Consider the following 26,322-nt stretch of genomic DNA (forward strand, 5'->3'; position numbering starts at 1 on the left):
AAGGCCTGAAGTGAGGTGTAGGACGTGCCATGTTGGGTGCGTGTAATTAGTTTGAGAGCCTGATATTGTATTGAGTCAAGTTTTTTAGATAGAGAGTTGTTTAGGGTGTTGTATATGGCGCAGTCGTAGTCTAGTTTTGATCTAATTAGTGATATGTAGAGAGAGAGGAGGGTATCTTTGGAGGCTCCCCAGTTAGAGCCAGTTAGGCATCTTAGGGTGTTTAGGTCTTTACTGCATTTAGTTGTTAGGTTTTGGATGTGAGCATCCCAGGTGAGATGTTCATCGAAAATAAGTCCTAAGAATTTGGTTTGTTTTTGAAATTTGATTGTTTGATTGTTTAGCTGGAGGATTGGGGAGGCGGGTTTCATGTTTTTATGTTTGAATACTATTCCTGTTGTTTTTTCTGAGTTAAGGGAGAAGCCCCATTTGTCAGCCCATTGTTGTATTTTATTAAGAGATTTTTGGAGTACATTTTGGACCATTTTCATGCAATTTTCAATGAATGTTATGAGACAGAGAGTCTATATATGTACATGTTAGAACAACAAAAGTAATAAGATAACAAAAGGTGGAAACCTAACAAGAGAAGCCAACAGATGATTTGCGCTGATAGGTGATGAACAATAGACAATGGAAGCCAACACTTAACAGTCATTAGCGCTGATGGTATGGACAACTGGAAGCCAGGACTAAATTATCACTGATTGGTAATTGAAATTGGACAATGGGCAAACGGGAAGCCGTGGATAATTAGCACTGATAGGTAAAAACAATAGAAATAGCAAAGGGCAAATGGAAGCCAGCGACAGAATTGACACCGACAAGAATCAAAGCAATAAGCCGCCATTAAGACGTAAGCATAATTATACTCCGAAACGTTGTGTTCCTCACAATAAAGTTGATATCCATAAAATATCTTCCTTATGTGTATAACTTCTAAATGCCTGTGACAGACTTTAAGGATGATAGTGTAAGCCGAGGCGTGATATATGGTTGTACAGATATATAAGCGGCCCTCTTGGGTTGCACAGACCACCTTCGCCCCTTTCGGAAACACATTAAATGGCCTGGCCGGGCCCGTGTGCGAAATACGCATCAGTCGGAAAGCGCACGTTAAATCTCCAAAGTAAGTAAGTAAGTAAGTAAGTAAGTATAAGCGGCTACTTACGTCTTCAAAGTTACTGCAGGTCTCATTATGGAGCACACATTCATTGGTGTTGCGTGCAAAATGACATTTCGGACACTCCAAACAATAGCCTGTGCAATGAAACAACGTGAAGCGTGATGACACTGTAATTGTGCTGGGGGTTTCCCTTGACTAAGTATGTACGAGTAAGTGAGTGTGGTTTTACGACGCTTTCGGCAGCTCGGGTTTTCAGCGTGACTAGCCAACGCTGTAACCAGCAGTCTCCCCGCCAACATCTGTATTTAGTAAGAAGGACGATTTAGTTTGGAGTCGGATGTTTCATTGTATGCCTAAACTGTGAAACCTCCTGACTGACAGTGTCCAGAATAACGGGGTCCCGACTAACAAGGTTTCATTGTATGGTCTGAACTGTGAAACCTCCTGACTGGCAGTGTCCAGTATAACGAGGTCAAGACTAACAAGGTTTCATTGTATGACCTGAACTGTGAAACCTCCTGACTGATAGTGTCCAGTATAACGTGGTCCAGACTAACAAGGTTTCATTGTATGGCCTGAACTGTGAAACCTCCTGACTGACAGTGTCAAGTATAACTAGGTCCAGACTAACAAGGTTTCATGGTATGACCTGAACTGTGAAACCTCCTGACTGACAGTGTCCAGTATAACGTGGTCCAGACTAACAAGGTTTCATTGTATGGTCTGAACTGTGAAACCTCCTGACTGACAGTGTCCAGTATAACGAGGTCCAGACTGACAAGGTTTCATTGTATGACCTGAACTGTGAAACCTCCTGACTGATAGTGTCCAGTATAACGAGAACCAGACTAACAAGGTTTCATTGTATGACCTGAACTGTGAAACCTCCTGACTGACAGTGTCCAGTATAACGGGGTCCAGACTAACAAGGTTTCAATGTATGACCTGAACTGTGAAACTTCCTGACTGGCAGTGTCCAGTATAACGAGGTCCAGACTAACAAGGTTTCATTGTATGGCCTGAACAGTGAAACCTCCTGACTGACAGTGTCCAGAATAACGAGGTCCAGACTAACAAGGTTTCATTGTATGGCTTGAACTGTGAAACCTCCGACTGGTACTTGTTCAACCAAGATTCCGGGGTAGAATAGGTCTTCAGCAACCCACGCTTGCCGTAAAAGGCGACTATGCTTGTCGTAAGAGGCGACTAACGGGATCGGGTGGTCAGGCTCGCTGACTTGGTTCAGTGGACCGTTCAATGACAATTTAGAACTCATTAACTTGGATGGGGTAATCTATGAGTATCTTCTTCACATGCCATCACCCATATGACATCACCCATATGACATCACCCGTGTAGCATGACATCATCCGTATGGCATGACATCACCAATAAGCCAGGATATCATCAGTTACGCAGGACGCCGTCAGTAAGGTGATATCACAATAACAAGTGATGATATCAGTATGCCATGACAGTGAGCCTTGTCATGATCACTAAGGCATGACACAACCAGTCGGCCATGACATCAGACAGCCATGACATCAGACAGCCATGACATCAGACAGCCATGACATCGTTAGTCGGTGTCTGTAAGTACCATCAGCATACCTTCTGAGAGCGGCCGGGTAGCCTAGTGGTTAAAGCGTTCGCTCGTCACGCCGAAGACCCGGGTTCGATTCCCCACATGGATACAATGTGTGAAGCCCATTTCTGATGTCCCCCGCCGTGATATTGCTAAAAGGGGCGTAAAACATACTCACTCACTCACTACATACCTTCTGAAAATAAAAGAAGCAATGTCCAAAAAGTAAATTTTTCGGACATTGCCATTAGTTTCATATAAACGTTAAATCGTTTCATTTCAGCAAAAGGATTGCTACGCACACTATAACAGTCAGACTTACCAGCCGTACCTAACTACAAAAATGACATTGTGTTGGAAGCGTAACCATGCCAACACATTATTGTTTGTCACACACGTCAACATAAACAGACCTGAAGTGTCAAAATACTAACACCAAAGACAACCATCCACTGTTCAGCAAAGGTCACGTTTAAGACAGATGCACCCGCATTTCCAATGGGTTGGTTCGTCATCATGACATGGTATCTGACCTGGCTTAGAAAAGTTCAAACCGACGGTACGTCAGAATCGCGGCGTTTAGGCTCAGTTCGCTATAGCTCCAGAATATCCCTGCTCTTCTAAATTGTACACATTAGCATAAGTAGGACATACGTCTCTTGGTATGCTTGCTGTGCTGAAATATTTCTTCCCGGATTCAAAATTCTTATTCTCCTAATTCAATCGCAAGGCCGAAAACCCGGCTTGTCTCAAAACGTAAGAAATTAAATTTTTGTACACAATCCGATCCTATATTAGTAAACATGGTTTAATAGTCAGTATAAGATAGCCACGCGATACACAACTTGTGGTCGTTGTTTATCGTACAATAGAACACTCCAGGGATTAAACACCACTCCCGCTGCCCTCCTCGTGGTTTATTAACTCTGTTATCACGAATGAAGCAAAATGTCGGCCTGTTTTCTGAAAAAAGTCGAACTATGCCCCATATGATAACACACTCCCAGATCTTTTCATACCAAGCTGTGCCCGCATCGATTTGTTCTTAAACATATTTGACATATTGTGTCACGGCACTTACATTGGTAGATTGAAACACTTATGTCGTGTATAGTCCATAGTGGTCAGCCCTTGTCACAGTGGTACGATAACAACGTACAGTTGTTTACTTAATGAATGGGATTTTGCATGGGGACTGGTTAGTTTATAAGATGTATATATTTCATTAATTAAAACTACGAGCCAAAATATTTGATAAAAACCATATTGCAACAATGTCTATGGCAGACAATTTTTTTTATCAACAATCTGAAGCATCACGAGTCATCAATCAGGAATGACACCGGGTCAGTACCCATGTTAAGGACAGATCAGTCTGTGGGCCAGCCACATTTCACACAATATCGATAATATAACCGCTCCGACTCGGCAGGACGCCCGATTGTATGTTGTTTAACGCCGTACTCAGCAGTATTGCAGCTATATGACGGCGGTCTGTAAATATTCGAGTCTGGACCAGACAATCCATTGATTGACATCATGAGCATCGATCTACGCAATTGGGATACGATGACATCCATCAACCAAGTCGGCGTGCCTGACCACCCGATCCCGTTAGTCGCCTCTTACGTCAAGCATAGTCGCCTTTTACAGCCAGCCTGGTTTGCTGGAGACCTATTCTAACCCGGACCTTCACCGGTCGCCTTTTACTGCCAGGTTGGGTTGCTGAAGACCTATTCTAACCCGGACCTTCACGAGTCGCCTTTTACAGCCAGCCTGGGTTGCTGAAGACCTATTCTAACCCGGACCTTCACCGGTCGCCTTTTACAGCCAGCCTGGGTTGCTGAAGACCTATTCTAACCCGGACCTTCACGGGTCGCCTTTTACAGCCAGCCTGGTTTGCTGAAGACCTATTCTAACCCGGACCTTCACGGATCGCCTTTTACAGCAGCCTGGTTTGCTGGAGACCTATTCTAACCCGGACCTTCACGGATCGCCTTTTACAGCCAGCCTGGTTTGCTGAAGACCTATTCTAACCCGGACCTTCACGGATCGCCTTTTACAGCCAGCCTGGTTTGCTGAAGACCTATTCTAACCCGGACCTTCACGGGTCGCCTTTTACAGCCAGCCTGGTTTGCTGAAGACCTATTCTAACCCGGACCTTCACGGGTCGCCTTTTACAGCCAGCCTGGTTTGCTGAAGACCTATTCTAACCCGGACCTTCACGGGTCGCCTTTTACAGCCAGCCTGGTTCACTTGAGACCTATTCTAACCCGGACCTTCACGGGTCGCCTTTTACAGCCAGCCTGGTTTGCTGAAGACCTATTCTAACCCGGACCTTCACGGGTCGCCTTTTACAGCCAGCCTGGTTTGCTGAAGACCTATTCTAACCCGGACCTTCACGGATCGCCTTTTACAGCCAGCCTGGTTTGCTGGAGACCTATTCTAACCCGGACCTTCACGGATCGCCTTTTACAGCCAGCCTGGTTTGCTGAAGACCTATTCTAACCCGGACCTTCACGGATCGCCTTTTACAGCCAGCCTGGTTTGCTGAAGACCTATTCTAACCCGGACCTTCACGGGTCGCCTTTTACAGCCAACCTGGTTTGCTGAAGACCTATTCTAACCCGGACCTTCACGGATCGCCTTTTACAGCCAGCCTGGTTTGCTGAAGACCTATTCTAACCCGGACCTTCACGGGTCGCCTTTTACAGCCAGCCTGGTTTCACTTGAGACCTATTCTAACCCGGACCTTCACGGGTCGCCTTTTACAGCCAGCCTGGTTTGCTGGAGACCTATTCTAACCCGGACCTTCACGGATCGCCTTTTACAGCCAGCCTGGGTTGCTGAAGACCTATTCTAACCCGGACCTGTGATACGAAGGACGCGCCCATTGATGACTCGAAAAATGCTGCGTCTACATCAAATTTCAGCCAGAGGAGGATGTACGCTGTTAAAACACACCCTTGACTTCATACTAGTGTTTGAGCACTCCAGGGATGGACAGTTGGTTGTGTTCTCTGCGGGTGGTGCACGTGCTCCACAGCGAGCTGATCTTTAAATGCACGTTATACGTCGCTTTAGCATGTTCTGTCAACTTTGGAGTAGGAACGTGTTTTAAGAGGGACATATCCACATAACTCCCCATTCCTTGAAACTCCTCAATTATATTCAAGGAATGGGGAGAAACGAGGAATTCGGCGCTACATATTCACTCTCGGTGACAATTTATATTTCACAACTGCAGTCATTGGGTCCATCTAAAGGGTCCGTGCCAGTAAGTGCGCTGAGACTGATTGATACCTTTGAGTCACTGTCGGGGGTTACCATGCAGGTCGACAGAGGAGAACACAGCACACAAAACCTCTCATATTTGGACTGTCAATATTGTATAGGTGAGCTCCAACATTATTCCATTCCCGTTTCAGTCAGAGTTAATAATTCACAGGCGTGTATACACTACATGTCCCCATAAACCATCAGGCCAACGTGCGGTGTAATAGCGAGAGAATCGGTCACACATTGCTTGTTTGACGCCGCGCTCATCAGTATTCCAGCGATATGACGGCGGGGGACACCAGAAATGGGCTTCACACATAGTACCCATGTGGAGAGTCGAACCCGGGTCTTCATCGTTGACGAACGAACGTTTTAACCACTCGACCAGCCTACCGCCCCTCGCGAGTAAGACGTAGGAGGTACAACCGCTTGTGGCTTGCTGTGTTCACGTGTGTCCAATAATCAAACAACATGCCTGTTATAACTCAATGAACGTTAATTATTAAACACCATGCAATCAGAATTAACCAAGCCAAATCGATACTTACCCACAGCGATGAATACAAGTGTAAAAAAAATACCGAATCCCATAGTGAACGGAAGCAGAAAGACGAATAAGGCACGTGGACGATTGTCAAGTAGAGGTTAAATGGCCGTGGGAACGACCATGTTTGAAAAGATAGCATTGGAATTTTAGAACTGATATACACTAATGTACATTATAGTACGTCAGGCGAGATTATATCACTGTGTTATACGTCAGACGAGGGTATATCACTGTTTTGTACGCCAGGCGAGGGTATATCACTGTGTTGTACGACAGACGAGGGTATATCACTGTGTTATACGTCAGGCGAGGGTATATCACTGTTTTGTACGCCAGGCGAGGGTATATCACTCTGTTGTACGACAGACGAGGGTATATCACTGTGTTATACGTCAGGCGAGGGTATATCACTGTTTTGTACGCCAGGCGAGGGTATATCACTCTGTTGTACGACAGACGAGGGTATATCACTGTGTTATACGTCAGGCGAGGGTATATCACTAGTGTTATACGTCAGGCGAGGGTATATCACTAGTGTTATACATCAGACGAGGGTATATCACTGTTTTGTACGCCAGGCGAGGGTATATCACTCTGTTGTACGACAGACGAGGGTATATCACTGTGTTATACGTCAGGCGAGGGTATATCACTGTTTTGTACGCCAGGCGAGGGTATATCACTCTGTTGTACGACAGACGAGGGTATATCACTGTGTTATACGTCAGGCGAGGGTATATCACTAGTGTTATACGTCAGGCGAGGGTATATCACTGTGTTATACGTCAGGCGAGGTTATTTGACTGTGTTATACGTCGGGCGAGGGTATATCACTGTGTTATACGTCAGGCGAGGGTATATCACTAGCGTTATACGTCAGGCGAGGGTATATCACTGTGTTATACGTCAGGCGAGGTTATTTGACTGTGTTATACGTCGGGCGAGGGTATATCTCTGTGTTTTATTACCCACGTGGTGAAGATACAGATGGTAATATACTAAATCCGTACGTCACACGTGTGTTGTTCAAGGTTGACCTTGTTTTATCCGTTTTGATTGGATAACCGTGACCTCTGTCACACCGGGACTACTTTTTTCATTCATAAAAAAATCGCGAGACGTCATTCATTTTGAAACTACAAGGCAGAACTGAAGAAATAAATGAGAACGAGAGATATTTACAAACACTTTATTAAACCAAACAAAATAGTCACACGCATCAAATTCGGTTTGCATTATATATAAGTTATGCATGGAGCTTCTACAGACATTATATAATCGAGCTATATCCATTTACACTGTACGACTACCGATCAATAGAGCGAGGGTCCCCATGAGCGTGACGCACCCGACAACTTTCGCAACTTTCAATTTGATTTAACGTAAAAGGATAAGCGTGGTGAAATGAAGTCTGTTTAAACTATCTGGACAGATATTTAGACTTACTTGGGATGGTCCGGTTGTGCCACCAGTGTCCCCTTCGAAGGGTATTTTGTGGCGCTGTTACGGGAGGTGTTGTTCATGAATGAACGTACACGACTGCACGACCAAGATCATTAAAAGTGAACAGTTCTGATACAAATAATTCGAAAACTACGTGGAAGTGTGCCTGACTTCTGATTTTGTGGCCCCAAACATCCCAAATGTGAACAATAACATTCCCTATTTCTAACTAAAACGCTGTGAGTAGGCCTAGATCACGGTTGTCTTTTCTTATTCCGGTGGTGACCTTGCCCTTCGATCGGTCGAAGCTGTCACTGACATGCAAGCAGACTTGAGTTTGTTGATTTTCACGTCTTCAGTACAGTTAACATGAATGTCTTAGGCGAACACTCGGATATCCCTCTTCCAAAATGGTACGAACATGATATAAATTCAGCTAATAGATCAAGGAAACCGAACCATTTTGATTGCACAGACGGGACACCGGCAGTGCGAGTGACCGACTGTTAATCCGATATTCATATCGCGGCGCTAATGTGACTTTTCAAATTTTCATATAGGTGTCCTTCGTACTAGCAACATGGCCCTTGAATTACCGTAGTTGAAGAATGTCTTCCAAAAGGATCTTGAGCGTCGGTGTTGTTTTGTTTGCAAACACAACTGCAGGCGCATGTTGTTAATGCGTATGCATAGAAATGTCAACAATGCCCATATTTGGGCATATATCAATATTCATGCGCAACCAGATTTTGCAACCGGTTTCAGTTTGGTCTGTCAACGAACGAAAGTTGTTATTTATTTACACTTGAATATATATTTAACGTAGGTAATAAATAAAATACCACACTCATTCTCGTTAGATACCATTTTTACATAACTCGTGAACTTTCTATGTTATCTGACCTCGCTTTCGCTCGGTCAGATACCATAGAAAGTCCACTCGTTTCGTAAAAATGGTATCTAACGAGAATGAGTGTAGTATTCTCTATATACGTCAGGCGAGGGTATATGACTGTGTTATACGTCAGGCGAGGTTATATGACTGTGTTATACGTCAGGCGAGGGTATATCACTAGTGTTATACGTCAGGCGAGGGTATATGACTGTGTTATACGTCAGGCGAGGTTATATGACTGTCTTATACGTCAGGCGAGGGTATATCACTAGTGTTATACGTCAGGCGAGGGTATATCACTAGTGTTATACGTCAGGCGAGGGTATATCACTGTGTTATACGTCAGGCGAGGTTATATGACTGTGTTATACGTCAGGCGAGGGTATATCACTAGTGTTATACGTCAGGCGAGGGTATATCACTAGTGTTATACGTCAGGCGAGGGTATATCACTGTGTTATACGTCAGGCGAGGGTATATCACTCTGTTGTACGACAGGCGAGGGTATATCACTGTGTTATACGTCAGGCGAGGTTATATGACTGTGTTATACGTCAGGCGAGGGTATATCACTCTGTTGTACGTCAGGCGAGGGTATATCACTAGTGTTATACGTCAGGCGAGGGTATATCACTAGTGTTATACGTCAGGCGAGGGTATATCACTGTGTTATACGTCAGGCGAGGTTATATGACTGTGTTATACGTCAGGCGAGGGTATATCACTAGTGTTATACGTCAGGCGAGGGTATATCACTAGTGTTATACGTCAGGCGAGGGTATATCACTGTGTTATACGCCAGGCGAGGGTATATCACTCTGTTGTACGACAGGCGAGGGTATATCACTGTGTTATACGTCAGGCGAGGTTATATGACTGTGTTATACGTCAGGCGAGGGTATATCACTAGTGTTATACGTCAGGCGAGGGTATATCACTAGTGTTATACGTCAGGCGAGGGTATATCACTGTGTTATACGTCAGGCGAGGTTATATGACTGTTTTATACGTCAGGCGAGGGTATATCACTAGTGTTATACGTCAGGCGAGGGTATATCACTAGTGTTATACGTCAGGCGAGGGTATATCACTGTGTTATACGTCAGGCGAGGTTATATGACTGTTTTATACGTCAGGCGAGGGTATATCACTGTGTTGTACGACAGACGAGGGTATATCACTGTGTTATACGTCCGACGAGGGTATATCACTGTTATATACGACAGACGAGGGTATATCACTGTTATATACGTCAGGCGAGGGTATATCACTGTGTTGTTCGACAGACGAGGGTATATTACTGTTTTGTACGACAGACGAGGGTATATCACTGTGTTAAACAGCAGACGAGGGTATATCACTGTTTTGTACGGCAGACGAGGGTATATCACTGTTTTGTACGACAGACGAGGGTATATCACTGTGTTATACGTCAGGGTAGGGTATATCACTGTGTTGTACGGCAGACGAGGGTATATCACTGTGTTGTACCTCAGACGAGGGTATATCACTCTTTTGTACGTCAGACGAGGGTATATCACTATGTTATACATGTACGACAGACAAGGGTATATCACTGTTTTGTACGCCAGGCGAGGGTATATCACTGTGTTATACGTAAGGCGAGGGTATATCACTGTGTTATACGTCAGGCGAGGGTATATCACTGTGTTATACGTCAGGCGAGGGTATATCACTAGTGTTATACGTCAGGCGAGAGTATATGACTGTGTTATACGTCAGGGTAGGGTATATCACTGTGTTATACGTCAGGGTAGGGTATATCACTGTGTTGTACGGCAGACAAGGGTATATCACTGTGTTGTACGGCAGACGAGTGTATATTACTCTTTTGTACGTCAGACGAGGGTATATCACTATGTTATACATGTACGACAGACGAGGGTATATCACTGTTTTGTACGCCAGGCGAGGGTATATCACTGTGTTATACGTCAGGCGAGGGTATATCACTGTGTTATACGTCAGGCGAGGGTATATCACTAGTGTTATACGTCAGGCGAGGGTGTATCACTGTGTTATACGTCAGGCGAGGGTATATCACTAGTGTTATACGTCAGGCGAGGGTATATCACTGTGTTATACGTCAGGCGAGGGTATATCACTAGTGTTATACGTCAGGCGAGGGTATATCACTGTGTTATACGTCAGGCGAGGGTATATCACTGTGTTGTACGTCAGGCGAGGGTGTATCAGTGTGTTATACGTCAGGCGAGGGTATATCACTGTGTTGTACGACAGGCTAGGGTATATCACTGCGTTATACGGCAGACGAGGGTGTATCAGTGTGTTGTACTACATACGAGGGTATATCACTGTTTTGTACTCCAGTCGAGGGTATATCCCTGTGTTGAACGGCAGGCGAGGGTATATCACTGTTGTACAACAGCCGAGGGTATATCACTGTATTGTACGACAGACGAGGGTATATCACTGCGTTGTACGACAGACGAGGGTATATTAGTGTGTTATACGTCAGGCGAGGGTATATCACTGTGTTATACGTCAGGCGAGGGTATATCACTGTGTTATACGTCAGGCGAGGGTATATCACTGTGTTATACGTCAGGCGAGGGTATATCACTGTGTTGTACGACAGACGAGGGTATATCACTGTGTTGCACGACAGGCGAGGGTATATTACTGTGTTATACGACAGGCGAGGGTATATCACTGTGTTGCACGACAGGCGAGGGTATATCACTGTGTTGCACGACAGGCGAGGGTATATCACTGTGTTGCACGACAGGCGAGGGTATATCACTGTATTGTACGACAGACGAGGGTATATCACTGTGTTGGACGACAGGCGAGGGTAGTCCGACAATCAATGAGTGACGATACCAGGTGTTTGGAAAAGGTAAGCATATCCTGCCCAATCTGTTGCACCCGTCAGAGACACCCGAGGACATAAGGTACAAGTCAAACTGGGTAACTGGACGCTTTTTGTCACCTGATGCATTAAATGTTCTCCACATGTCTGACATCAAACATTTTGAAAACATTACTTTGGCCTTGAATGCCGGATCCCTGGTTAAACAACTTTGGGGCAAAAGTCGTATGGCGCTTTTAGAATTCTTCGTAAAAAGAGTATTCTCGATTGAACCTCAAAATGTTGTGAATGTAGATACCAAAGGTTGAGACTGCTTGGATAGTGCTCGACATAAAGCGTAAGTTGACTGAAGTATAAGTCATCCCTCCTGTCATACAGGCCTCATCTTCCCGAGGCAAGAGAGTTAACTGACTTTAAAAGTCCAGTTTCCACCCTTGCCGAACTAGGCTGGAATTACTGGGCTCGATCGTAGCGCCACCAGTGGCTATTACCAGTTATGTCCCTTCTAAGCCTCTACTATGGACCAATCAGATTCCACCTCTCGTATCAAAATGGTGGCGCCGAGTCAGGACGATCTGATCGATAATCAAGATCTATATTGTGATAAAACCGGGTCTTACATCGCGAAATACATCAAATCACGTGAGCACCTTGATTAAAAAGATGAAAAGATTTGGAATAATATCTGTTGACAACGAGTTGGCGGTGCACATGCTTTGCAAATACTGCAGTCGAGCGAAATCTGCACGACAGTTTACGAACCGGATTTCGATTTCGGTTGATTGGACTATGCATAGACTCGTTAGTCCAGCCAAACTCCATAATACCAGCCTAGTTCGACAAGGGTGGAAACTGGACTTTTATAGTCAGATAACTCCTTTGCCTCGGGAAGATGATTTATCTATAGGGGCTGCTAACAAGACGTCCAAGTCAATATCAAGATGTTTTGTTTGTTTGTTATTTAACGCTGCAATGTTCCAGCTACGGTTATAACGAACACGCTTATAACGAACTGACGGATATAACGAACTAACTTTTTAGTCCCGACTATTTGCTGTAGTTATGCAGTATATATGCTTATAACGAACTACGGTTATAACGAACTAAAAATAGTAGTCCCTTTGAGTTCGTTATAACCGTAGTTTACTGTAAATAACCAGGTCGGAACCAGTGGTTGACAAAATGAGCATCGATCCACGCAATTGCGATACGATGTTATGGAATTAGTCACGTCACCGAGCCTGACCACCTGACCCATGAAGCCCAGTTCTGATATGTTTGGGTCAATTACGGGCTAACAAGCCCCCCAGGTAAATTCCAAGATGACGAGTTATGTTTAATTGTGAATGCGGTTGAATTTGCACAGTTTTCGCACCATCCATCTGGAGAAGAACCGACAACGGCCTTTTTGTGTCAATCTCTGTGAAGGAAATAAATGTCTTCGCTTCATCCACATCAATGGCTGTTATCTGTTTCCCAATAAAATCTACCAGAAATCCTATATAGAAAGTCCATTGTGTATTTCTTTTCTTCGCAGGAGCCGGATCACTAATGAATTGGTAATCTTTTCCTTCTGCGAACGTTCTTCTGTGTTGCATTGCCTTCGCAGACATCGCTATTTTCCCGAATTTATCCAATGTTAGGGAGATGGAGCAACTATGTTTGTCATATTGAATTAATTTTCTAATGTTATTATTGATACTGATGTGAGGTTTGTGAGAAAAAACGACAGTGAGGAGCTTGCCGGGGGTCCGTGTGGGTATTGTCGTGGCGAGAACCCAGTACAGCGGTTGTGGCCCAGTCAGTTCCTTGTTTGCCATGACACATTTGCGGTAGGGAAGAGGGTGCTTTGCTAGCCGTGTACGCCTGTACGATTGTTTTACCACCCCATTGTCATCCACAACGATTCCATAGCTGACAGCGTTGAAGTCAAAAGAGAAATCAGCCCCTGAAAAAAATTCACATATCTGTAATTAATGAAACTGAAATTATGTAGATACTATTGTACCTGCTTTCATTTACTTAATGCAGGCTCAGTCTCGACGTCATATACACTTTATCAAGAAATCTCGATGCTGTGTTTTCAATATTGAAATGACCGAATGTTAATAAAGTGAGTGAGTGAGTACGGTTTTACGCCGCTTTTAGCAATATTCCAGCAATATCACGGCGGGGAACACCAGAAATGGGCTTCACACATTGTACCCTTGTCGGGAATCGAACCCGGGTCTTCGGCGTGACTAATTTTAATAAAGAATAAGGACCTATTGGTATTCTTTGTGTTGATGAGCACAGCCAAGTAATGAACCACGCACAGATGATACTTGTTTGACATCAAACATGAGATATCTGCCGGGTATTCGGTGAGATGCATTTTATTTAAACACTGCAGTAAGCAACGCTGCTGTTTTGTTGAACCACTTGTTTCTCATCAAGAGGTTGATATTATGAGTAACAACCCACGCCGTCGGGAAACTTTGGCACTCAGACGACCACGTCTCCGAGCCCGACCACCCAATCATCTCTTAAGACAAGCATGACTTGCTGGGACACACTTCTTTCCTGGTATATCATGTCCACAAATGTGCTAAACCAATCTTTAAATCAATCAGTGCTACGTTCCACCTACGTCTGTAGTGAGGTCTCAGTTCCTGTTCCTCTGTTCCACGTTGCTCTTTTGTTTCATTGTGTTTCTGTTTCGGAACTGACGCTTCACAATATGAAAAGGAAACAATAATGTTGGTTTCGAGAGGCCTCTTCACATTCAAATGTTCATAAAAAGATATCACCCCCTCTTTGATAATTGCAAAAAGGGAATAGAAATGGAATGTTTATTTATACTTGCATCATGAGGTGAAACCCCGGAGATCAGTATATCATGGAGGATCATCTTTGTCTGGGATGCCACATTTGTCGATACTGCTTTGGTAATTCGGGATAAGAAGTGGTCCTCAGCAACCTATGCCTCAATACTGAATCAATATATCATTGATCCAATTCCGACGCCACATAAATATAATATAAATATTTTGGTTGGACAAGAATTGTACAGGGACACAGCATCAGGGTTGCATCCCTCATTTACTGGGGATACTTCATCGTGGGCACTACTTTACTGGGATACTCCATCGTGGACACTACTTTACTGGGATACTTCATCACGGACACTACTTTACTGGGATACTCCATCGTGGGCACTACTTTACTGGGATACTCCATCGTGGACACTACTTTACTGGGATACTTCATCGTGGACACTACTTTACTGGGATACTTCATCGTGGACACTACTTTACTGGGGATACTCCATCGTGGACACTACTTTACTGGGATACCCCATCGTGGGCACTACTTTACTGGGATACTCCATCGTGGACTCTACTTTACAGGGATACTTCATCACGGACACTACTTTACTGGGATACTCCATCGTGGACACTACTTTACTGGGATATTTCATCGTGGACTACTTTACTGGGATACTCCATCGTGGACACTACTTTACAGGGATACTTCATCGTGGACACTACTTTACAGGGATACTTCATCGTGGGCACTACTTTACTGGGATACTTCATCACGGACACTACTTTACAGGGATACTTCATCACGGACACTACTTTACTGGGATACTTCATCGTGGACATTACTTTACTGAGATACTCCATCGTGGGCACTACTTTACTGGGATACTCCATCGTGGACTCTACTTTACTGGGATACTTCATCACGGACACTACTTTACTGGGATACTTCATCGTGGACACTACTTTACTGGGATACTCCATCGTGGGCACTACTTTACTGGGATACTCCATCGTGGACTCTACTTTACTGGGATACTTCATCGTGGAAACTACTTTACTGGGATACTTCATCACGGACACTACTTTACTGGGATACTCCATCGTGGACACTACTTAACTGGGATAGTTAATCGTGGACACTACTTTACGGGATTACTCCATCGTGGACACTACTTTACTGGGATATTTCATCGTGGACTACTTTACTGGGATACTCCATCGTGGACACTACTTTACAGGGATACTTCATCGTGGACACTACTTTACAGGGATACTTCATCACGGACACTACTTTACTGGGATACTTCATCAGGGACACTACTTTACTGGGATACTTCATCGTGGACACTACTTTACTGGGATACTTCATCGTGGACACTACTTTACTGGGATAGTCCATCGTGGACTCTACTTTACTGGGATACTTCATCACGGACACTACTTTACTGGGATACTTCATCGTGGACACTACTTTACTGGGATACTCCATCGTGGGCACTACTTTACTGGGATACTCCATCGTGGACTCTACTTTACTGGGATACTTCATCGTGGACACTACTTTACTGGGATACTTCATCACGGACACTACTTTACAGGGATACTCCATCGTGGACACTACTTTACTGGGATAGTTAATCGTGGACACTACTTTACTGGAATACTCCATCGTGGACACTACTTTACTGGGATATTTCATCGTGGACTACTTTACTGGCATACTCCATTGTGGACACTACTTTACTGGGATACTCCATCGTGGACACTACTTTACTGGGATACTCCATCGTGGGCACTACTTTACTGGGATACTCCATCGTGGACTCTACTTTACTGGGATACTTCATCACGGACACTACTTTACTGGGATACTTCATCGTGGACACTACTTTACTGGGATACTCCATCGTGGACACTACTTTACTGGAATACTTCATCACGGACACTACTTTACTGGGATACTTCATCGTGGACACTACTTTACTGGGATACTTCATCGTGGACACTACTTTACTGGGATAGTCCATCGTGGACTCTACTTTACTGGGATACTTCATCACGGACACTACTTTACTGGGATACTTCATCGTGGACACTACTTTACTGGGATACTCCATCGTGGGCACTACTTTACTGGGATACTCCATCGTGGACTCTACTTTACTGGGATACTTCATCGTGGACACTACTTTACTGGGATACTTCATCACGGACACTACTTTACAGGGATACTCCATCGTGGACACTACTTTACTGGGATAGTTAATCGTGGACACTACTTTACTGGAATACTCCATCGTCGACACTACTTTACTGGGATATTTCATCGTGGACTACTTTACTGGCATACTCCATTGTGGACACTACTTTACTGGGATACTCCATCGTGGACACTACTTTACTGGGATACTCCATCGTGGGCACTACTTTACTGGGATACTCCATCGTGGACTCTACTTTACTGGGATACTTCATCACGGACACTACTTTACTGGGATACTTCATCGTGGACACTACTTTACTGGGATACTCCATCGTGGACACTACTTTACTGGAATACTTCATCACGGACACTACTTTACTGGGATACTTCATCGTGGAGACTACTTTACTGGGATACTCTATCGTGGGCACTACTTTACTGGGATACTCCATCGTGGACACTACTTTACTGGAATACCTCATCATGGACACTACTTTACTGGAATACTTCATCACGGACACTACTTTACGGGAATACTCCATCGTGGACACTACTTTACTGGGATAGTTCATCGTGGACACTACTTTACGGGAATACTCCATCGTAGACACTACTTTACTGGGATATTTCATCGTGGACTACTTTCCTGGGATACTCCATCGTGGACACTACTTTACAGGGATACTTCATCGTGGACACTACTTTACAGGGATACTTCATCGAGGACACTACTTTACTGGGATACTCCATCGTGTACACTACTTTACTGGAATACTCCATCGTGGACACTACTTTACTGGGATACTTCATCGTGGACACTACTTTACTGGGGATACTCCATCGTGGACACTACTTTACTGGGATACTTCATCATGGACACTACTTTACTGGGGATACTCCATCGTGGACACTACATTACTCGGATACTCCATCGTTGACACAACTTTACTGGGATACTCCATCGTGGACACTACTTTACTGGGATACTTCATCGTGGACACTACTTTACTGGAATACCTCATCACGGACACTACTTTACTCAGATACTCCATTGTTGACACAACTTTACTTGGATACTCCATCGTGGACACTACTTTACTGGGATACTCCATCGTGGACACTACTTTAGTGTGATACATCATCGTGGACACTACTTTACTGGGACACTTCATCACAGACACTACTTTACTGGGATACTCCATCGTGGACACTACTTTACTGGGATACTTAATCGTGGACACTACTTTACTGAGATACTTCATCACGGACACTACTTTAGTGAGTACTCCAACGTGGACACTACTTTACTGGGATACTCCATCGTGGACACTACTTTACTGGGATACTCCATCGTGGACACAACTTTACTGGGATACTCCATCGTGGACACAACTTTACTGGGATACTTCATCGTGGACACTACTTTACTAGGATACTTCATCGTGGACACTACTTTACTGAGATACTTCATCACGGACACTACTTTACTGGGATACTTAATCGTGGACACTACTTTAGTGGGATACTTCATCGTGGACACTACTTTACTGGGATACTTCATCGTGGACACAACTTTACTGGGATACTTCATCGTGGACACTACTTTACTAGGATACTTCATCGTGGACACTACTTTACCGAGATACTTCATCACGGACACTACTTTACTGGGATACTTAATCGTGGACACTACTTTACTAGGATACTTCATCGTGGACACTACTTTAGTGGGATACTTCATCGTGGACACTACTTTACAGCGACACTTCATCACGGACACTACTTTACTGGGATACTCCATCGTGGACACTACTTTACTGGGATACTTCATCAAGGACACTAATTTACTGAGATACTTCATCATGGACACTACTTTACTGGGACACTTCATCACGGACACTACTTTACTGAGATACTTCATCGTGGACACTACTTTACTGGGACACTTCATCACGGACACTACTTTACTGAGATACTTCATCGTGGACACTACTTTACAGGGATACTTCATCAAGGACACTAATTTACTTGGATACTCCATCGTGGACACTACTTTACTGGGATACTTCATCGTGGACACTACTTTAGTGGGATACTTCATCGTGGACACTACTTTACTGGGATACTCCATCGTGGACACTACTTTACTGGGATACTCCATCGTGGACACTATTTTACTGGGATACTTCATCGTGGGTACTTCTTTACTGGGATACTTCATCGTGGGCACTACTTTACGGAGATACTTCATCGTGGACACTACTTTACTGGGATACTTCATCACGGACACTACTTTACTCTGATACTCCATCGTAGACAATACTTTACGGAGATACTCCATCGTAGACACTAATTTACTGCGATACTTCATCGTGGACACTACTTTACTGGGATACTTCATCGTGGACACTTCTTTACTGCGATACTTCATCGTGGACACTACTTTACTGGGATACTCCATCGTGGACACTACTTTACTGGAATACTTCATCGTGGACACTACTTTACTGGAATACTCCATCGTGGACACTACTTTACTGGGATAATCCGTGGACACCACATTACTGGGATACCCCATCGTGGACACTACTTTACTGGGATACCCCATCGTGGACACCACATTACTGGGATACTTCATCGTGGCCACTCCTTTACTGGGATACCCCATCGCGGACACTACTTTACTGGGATAATCCGTGGACACCACATTACTGGGATACCCCATCGTGGACACTAGTTTGCTTTGAATCTCCATTGTGTAGATATGCTTATAAAAGAAATGCATTGAAGAAAAACATTCTCGAAATTGAATGTATCATGCTGCGTGTGGAGAGTATGTAAGAAGGTATTCCAGTTATTATGTTGGCGCTTGATTGGTAAGTATCAATTGTTTCCATTTACAATATTGCGCTTATCAATGTCCAGTTTTGTCGTTTTAGGGTCCGAAGTCTAACGCCGTATTTCAGCTGGTCCGGCAGCATGCAAATAATCCAGTCTGAGCCAGACAAAACAGGGATTGATATTGATATAAACAGCGTATGAAACACCCAATCAACGCTTTCCATGATTAGCCAAGAAATAAAATGTATTAAATGAAATCAAACTAACAAATGACCGAATTTGAAAATAGATAAGTTAGGCAGCACTGCATACAACTCGTGATAAACAACGACTTCACTCCTAACAAATACAAACAGCGGTACCCTAGCTCACCTTATGTAGGTTACATATTTTAGATTTTGTAGGGAATCAATGTTGGACTATTTGTACGGCCACGGCTTCAAAATATACAACTGTGTTCGGATCCACAGCGTATGTTCCACACATTCAAAGGACAACCCCTGGAGCATGTTGTTCTTGGGCAATATCTTATTTGGGTATTTTCCTGGAAGAAAAGATTTTTGAATTTGTTTTTCAATTTCATCCAATTCCTTGCACTAATATTCATATCAAGGAAGTATTCTGTGTGATTATCATCACGGGTCATGGTAAGATATGATCAGTAGCCATCTATAACACGCCTTTGTTGAGCAGTGGTGAGTGAGTGAGTGTGTGAGTTGGGTTTAACGCCGCTTTGAACAGTATTCCAGTTATATCGCGGCGTCTCAGCTTAATGTGGAAGGAAAGCCTGAAGTGATGCAGGTCTCAGACGTTTACCACTTCGGTGAAACCCACGAGCACGGGTATGGTGCTGACAAACCTAGAAACATAATCGGGGCGAACCGGGATTCGAACCCACAATCATAGGTTTCTGGCGTGCCCAAGGGACGCAACTCTGCACAGCGAATCGCGGCGCCTTAGACGACTGGGCCACCCGTGCCCCCTGAGCAATGGTGAATGTACTTCAAATTGTGTTCGAACGTCCTGATGAGGAATACCATTCAACTATATACAAGCATTTGTCTTTGTTTGTATTACCGATGAAGTATGTTGCCATGGTATGCATGGTCTCCAGATCCCGGTATGATACACACCGTCTATGTTTACTCGTATTTGATATATAATTCATCATTTAGAAAACGATCTGGCTGAAGTGAGAAAAGAAGTCGACAGAAGCCAGTTCAAACATGTTTCTGGTTTTCATTACTTTTTTCAAAGGTGAATATGTCGCGAGGGTAGGTTACAATTCAATAGAAGTAAATTTGACTCTCTATATATTTGGACATTTTTTAAGAAAATATTTTCAAAGAATATTGAAGTCAGCTCATATGAATTAGAAAACCAACAATAATAACTTCACACGCAGCTTTTTTTAATCATTAACAAAGAAAATGTAGACAGCGGAACAGTAAGACAATAAAATCGACAAAACCTTTTCCATGTCCATAAGAAATCTCTAAAAGCAGATTGGATTGTACGATTCCGCCTATATGCTGATTATGTGTTTATGAATCACTATCAAATAGTTATGATACAAGGCTTCTCGATTATAGGCCATTAGTGGGCGTGGCCTAATTTTGTTGCTTAACCATCCAATCAAAGGCTAGACTGGAAACTTAATATATTCAGCCAGTATCCCTGCGACTTGAAGAATGATAATATCCATGGTAACCAAGGCTAGGGTCACCTGTGAATCTGACACACTATCATATTTAACTATACGTAAAATCGCGTGTACAAAATAGTAGAGTCATATCCCTGGAATCCGTGACCACTTTGTTCCTACCTTTTTTTAACGATAGACCTGTTTAACTGGCATGTTTAACTAAAAAATTAGCCCCCTATGACCCTCTGGAAAATGACGGCTAACTCTGCCAGAACGCAAAATTCAAAATGGCCGTCGGCGCCATTTTAAATAGCATGAAATAGTCTATCTCTGGAAGAATATCAGCCACAGACACATATAAGGTGTCTAATTCCACTAATTTGAACATGATAAATCCATTGGAATCGTTATTATTTACATTAGAAGCAATTCTGATCTTGAATTCCAAGATGGCCGCCAGCTGCCATCATGAAAAACAGAACATATCATATCTCGAATACTAGATGGGCTACAAGAACAGATGAGGTGTCTTATCTAACTAATTTTAACATGATACAACTATTGGAATGGTTAATTTTATCCTCGGGATCATATTTATCTCAATATTCAAAATGGTCACCAACAATGCAGGATATAAGGTATACTCAACTACAAAAGAAACGCACATGCCGGATAAGTTTGAAGGGTTATATCTTGGAAACTATATGAGCTTAAAAGATATTTTTGTAGGTGATAAAAGCTTAAATGTTGAATTTAACAAATCTATTAGTAACGACCAAAGTGGATCATGCTAAAGTATTAAACATTAATTGTGCGGGTTTTTTTAGTAATGCGTGTCTTTAGCAGTTGGGTATAGTATTGTCATACCTTAAGTAATGATTAACCGATTGTAATGATCTTAATATGAATTTTAATGCACATAATTGTATATGCCCTATCTATCTGTCATCTTCATCCAATACCCGCGTTATGTGATATTGGTCAATATCTAAGGATTGGGGGAAATTATCTGTTTGACCTCAACAATTTGTTTGAAGCGCAACATCAATGACCTAAAACTGATTTTGAATGTTAGAGCAAATAACTTAATGCTAATAAATTCTGCAAAGGATATATTATTTTCAGATGCCAAGGAACATTTTGCTATATTTGATTCGGTATCAGGTGCCTATTAGTCACTGCATTGTAGTAATAGATCTAAATAAAGCTTCAGTAGTGCTAATAGTGACCATAAGGATACCACTGATGAAAGCGCTCAGCATCTTCAGCAGGTGAACCTCTGAGAAGCACAGAGTATTTTCTTCAATCATGTCCATCAAGTAATGTTCAAAGATCATGAATTCCTTACCGTACAAAGTCTCCTGAATGATTACAAAGGCATCATCTCAAATTTTGGGCATAGTTCAAGAGTTAAATCAAGCTACTTCAAGAACTTCTGATCAAAGAATTTGGTGAAAGCATCGGGTTTCGTCAACGCAATCAGAAGAACTGGTCTATGATCACACCACAGCAGGAGGAACATATGTTGAGGCTGCAATATATTCACTTGGTGTCAGCAATGATCAGCTAGCTATGAATGTTGCAGCACGACTCAAGGAGCAAGTCATGAGCATTAACACTGACCCCTGGCCTGCATACATCCATGAATTGGAGAGAGAAGAAGCATCCAAAGATGGCTGTCATTGATGATTGTCCAACTGTCCGTTCAATTGCTTCTGTCATCACAAGTTACATCACCAGAAAACACACTGCATTTGAGACGAATATGTCAGTCAAGCTACATGGACTGACAAAAAGTAGGGAGATCGTTGATGTAATGCACAAAGGTTTGTACATCAGCTACAATGATGTTCTTATGCTGCGGGATTTCTGGGTAGCGACTGACCTAAAGCATTCATTGAATTGTCCTTTCGAGCTTTCTTAAGGCAAACCTGCTGTGGCTATCGTAGACAATGATGACTTCAAGAGTGACACACTCACTGGTGCTGATCAACCTCACTGCACTAACGTGTTGTTTGTTCAACCAGAATCTTTTGATTCGGAACCGTTTGAGAGTCATGAAACCCGTCCAGTTCCCAGTGCAAAACTGGCCTCATCTCTCTCTGCCTCTCTCAAGGAACTTGGAAGATTGATCCATACAAGACAGTTAAGCGTGACGAGCCACCCATAAGGACCGAGACAGAAAACAACAGTATTCTTTTGGACACATCTACTCAGAGGACACGTGGTGTTATTCATGCACTGTCCAGGGCCCAAGATGACCTCTCAAGACCAAAGCCAGAAGAACAGCAAGTGCCTGGTTAAAAAGGGTTTCATGCTAACATGTCACAACCATGTCAAGAGCCGCGCAATATACCACATGACATATTCTGACCCTCCTAGTATGACCATCCTCTATGATGTGATGTGCAAACGTCAATTAATGAAAAAAGATGCCTTTCGCAATAATTGTAGGTGATTATCCGGTCTACTTGCTCTTGCTGGAGTTGAAAATTGAGCAGGCGGTTCAGTTCAGCAAAATTTTGCCATTCATGTCACCCTTTCACATCCAAATGTCATTCATCTATGCAATTTACAAGAGGTTTAAGGGTTCAGGTATTTCTGATGTGTTAGTGGCAGCAGGTGTATTTGCAGAAGGGTCTGTAGATCAAGCACTCCGAGGAAAACACTTTACCTTAATTCCTTTATTTTCGAAAGATTGGTTTAATAAACTGGAGAAGCCTGTGAGTAAGTGATGGTCATTCAATGTGTTCATAGTTTATTTAATTCAATTGGATTAACATACAATAGTGGTATAAAGGGGGGTATAAAAGTTGGTATTTTATACTGACTGACATTCTCATCGCGAGTTTGAAACGAAAACGCCATGCTTACGATGCTGAATTCAAACTGCGAGTCTTCGCTCTGGCTGATATATTTTCTCACGGGATCATAATTCTAGATACACCGATTCACAAAATGGCGCTTCGTTGTTGATGGCAACATATAACGATCATTATGAGATTAAAAAAAGACAAGAGAAACAGCTTCCCACATTATGAAAGTGGATGACTGGTTTGTTAAATCTTTATTAGAAATAATAATGACTTTTTCAATATAATTACAACGTTTTTCATCTGATATATTTGAATATCTGCGAGTACCGGCACATGTCTTGCAGTCCGACTTCGCAGTGTTTTTTGCCTTTCATTTCCTGGTTCATTATCTGTGGGTCATATCATTTTCTTTCGTATTTCAATGGTCAAGTTAACACCTCGGCTTATCTACGGGATCGGCTTATCCGCGGTCATATACGGTAAGCGTGGTGTACAATGTCTGTACCTCTTCTATGAAACAATGGTCCATATGTTGCTAAAAAAAACAACTGATGTGTATCAAAAAGAAACACCAACTGATCTCTGCTTGATGCTTGTGTGACGAGGAAAAGGCAGAATGCATTATACCAATTCATGTGCTTACTGGACGTGACCATAACTCTGGTTTCTATGGGATTGGCAAGAAGAGTATTGTACATCGCACCCAGCATCCTGAAGAAGCACAGAGCCTGCTAACAAGTTGTGGTAGAGAACTTCCTGTCACACAAGATAAGAACTTGGAACGATTTGTAATTCGTTATGTCTATTGTGATTCCAAAAGTGCAAGTTTGGGAGACGTCAGGGCATCCAAGTGGAGAGAACAAAAGAAAAAAACACCACCAGACTTGCACGTGATTCGGACAGTCTCCGCCATCACTTGGAACGGGCAAACTACTTGGCATATTTGCACCCCTCTCCAATAGGTCATGGTTGGCATTGTGATCCTGGGCTTTACCTGCCTGATCGTCACACACCCCGCTTTACCTTCAACAATTACCTTTCCTGCAATCTCACCAGCAGACGATAATGACAGTGATCTATCTAGTGATTCTGATGACGGCAGTGATGAGAGCTCATGCAATGACTCATGTAGTGAATAAGTGTAAGGAGTTTCCAAAGCATCTTTTTACTTGTGTTCTGTAGTTCTTAGTACAGTATTACCTACTCATATAATTATAAGTATTTCAAACACCCAAATAATTTCATGTATGGTGACCATTTTGAATATTGAGATAAATATGATCCCGAGGATAAAATTAACCATTCCAATAGTTGTATCATGTTAAAATTAGTTAGATAAGACACCTCATCTGTTCTTGTAGCCCATCTAGTATTCGAGATATGATATGTTCTGTTTTTCATGATGGCAGCCGGCGGCCATCTTGGAATTCAAGGTCAGAATTGCTTCTAATATAAATAATAACGATTCCAATGGATTTATCATGTTCAAATTAGTGGAATTAGACACCTTATATGTGTCTGTGGCTGATATTCTTCCAGAGATAGACTATTTCATGCTATTAAAAATGGCGCCGACGGCCATTTTGAATTTTGCGTTCTGGCAGAGTTAGCCGTCTTTTTCCAGAGGGTCATAGGGGGCTAATTTTTTAGTTAAACATGCCAGTTAAACAGGTCCATCGTAAAAAAAGGTAGGAACAAGGTGGTCACGGATTCCAGGGATATGACTCTACTAAAAGGAGGAAATCGACGAAAAAACAAAACATGCTCAAAAAAGGTCGTTTCATAACAGTTCTTAAACTTGTCGGGGCAATGTGTGAGACGTGTTGGTCATGACAGACAGGGACTGTATTTCAACAAGTCTAACCTTGCGTCCACGAATGCGTTGCGGTCGAGCCTTCCTCCACCTTGTTTGAGCTGTATGCCGTTCTTCTAGCGATACACACACTTCGTTTGAGATGAAATGCAAGTTGAGATAATGTCTTCTCTCCCGAGTTTAGCGCAAGGGGCAACAGGGTTGACAAAGAAGTCAAGTTTGACGCTGTCATATTCCCACAGATGATGTTTGTAACTATGACAACATGGTTCAGAATCATCCTGAATATAAAACAAATCTGTGCTAAGGAAATATTTTTAGGTGAGTTAGATGAGTAACAATTGTTTTACACTCTTTAAAAAGTGAAACGCACTGGTAGATTTTTAGTAAATTTATTGTACCTAAGAAAGTCGATATGTTTATTTAATATCATAGATACAAATATGAAATTTGAAGCTCGATAGTCTCATG

The 26,322-nt window shown here is 42.9% G+C and overlaps 5 protein-coding genes across 5 annotated transcripts in view; all 5 read right to left on the reverse strand.

Moving 5' to 3' along the window:
* The window catches only part of LOC124152400, a 53,330-nt gene extending 46,677 nt beyond the window's left edge, over positions 1-6,653 (reverse strand). Inside the window, exons 1-2 of the mRNA XM_048389632.1 lie at positions 6,536-6,653; positions 1,169-1,257 (exon numbers count right to left, since the gene is read on the reverse strand). Of these exons, the coding sequence (XP_048245589.1) occupies positions 1,169-1,257; positions 6,536-6,578 (132 nt within the window). The 5' untranslated portion in view covers positions 6,579-6,653. The remainder of the gene's footprint in view (positions 1-1,168; positions 1,258-6,535) is intronic.
* Positions 6,654-15,169: 8,516 nt separating this feature from the next.
* LOC125377051 lies at positions 15,170-15,634 on the reverse strand. Its single transcript, XM_048389859.1, has one exon. The coding sequence runs from the start codon at positions 15,632-15,634 to the stop codon at positions 15,170-15,172; it is 465 nt and encodes a 154-aa protein (XP_048245816.1).
* Positions 15,635-15,707: 73 nt separating this feature from the next.
* Positions 15,708-16,202, reverse strand: LOC125377052. Its single transcript, XM_048389860.1, has one exon. It carries the CDS (start codon positions 16,200-16,202, stop codon positions 15,708-15,710), a length of 495 nt encoding a protein of 164 aa, XP_048245817.1.
* Positions 16,203-16,215: 13 nt separating this feature from the next.
* LOC125377053 lies at positions 16,216-16,830 on the reverse strand. The gene has a single exon (XM_048389862.1). It carries the CDS (start codon positions 16,828-16,830, stop codon positions 16,216-16,218), a length of 615 nt encoding a protein of 204 aa, XP_048245819.1.
* Positions 16,831-16,843: 13 nt separating this feature from the next.
* LOC125377054 lies at positions 16,844-17,278 on the reverse strand. The gene has a single exon (XM_048389863.1). The coding sequence runs from the start codon at positions 17,276-17,278 to the stop codon at positions 16,844-16,846; it is 435 nt and encodes a 144-aa protein (XP_048245820.1).
* Positions 17,279-26,322: the final 9,044 nt, after the last annotated feature.

Source organism: Haliotis rufescens, unplaced genomic scaffold, assembly GCF_023055435.1.
Source record: "Haliotis rufescens isolate VD_foot unplaced genomic scaffold, xgHalRufe1.0.p SCAF_8, whole genome shotgun sequence".
Lineage (NCBI taxonomy): Eukaryota > Metazoa > Mollusca > Gastropoda > Lepetellida > Haliotidae > Haliotis > Haliotis rufescens.

Excerpts from the sequence above, each read along its gene's own strand:
- LOC125377051 (XM_048389859.1), bottom strand. The coding sequence starts at position 15,634 with ATGGAGTATCCCAGTAAAGTAGTGTCCGTGATGAAGTATCCCAGTAAA.
- LOC125377052 (XM_048389860.1), bottom strand. The coding sequence starts at position 16,202 with ATGGAGTATTCCAGTAAAGTAGTGTCCACGATTAACTATCCCAGTAAA.
- LOC125377053 (XM_048389862.1), bottom strand. The coding sequence starts at position 16,830 with ATGGAGTATTCCAGTAAAGTAGTGTCCACGATTAACTATCCCAGTAAA.
- LOC125377054 (XM_048389863.1), bottom strand. The coding sequence starts at position 17,278 with ATGGAGTATTCCCGTAAAGTAGTGTCCGTGATGAAGTATTCCAGTAAA.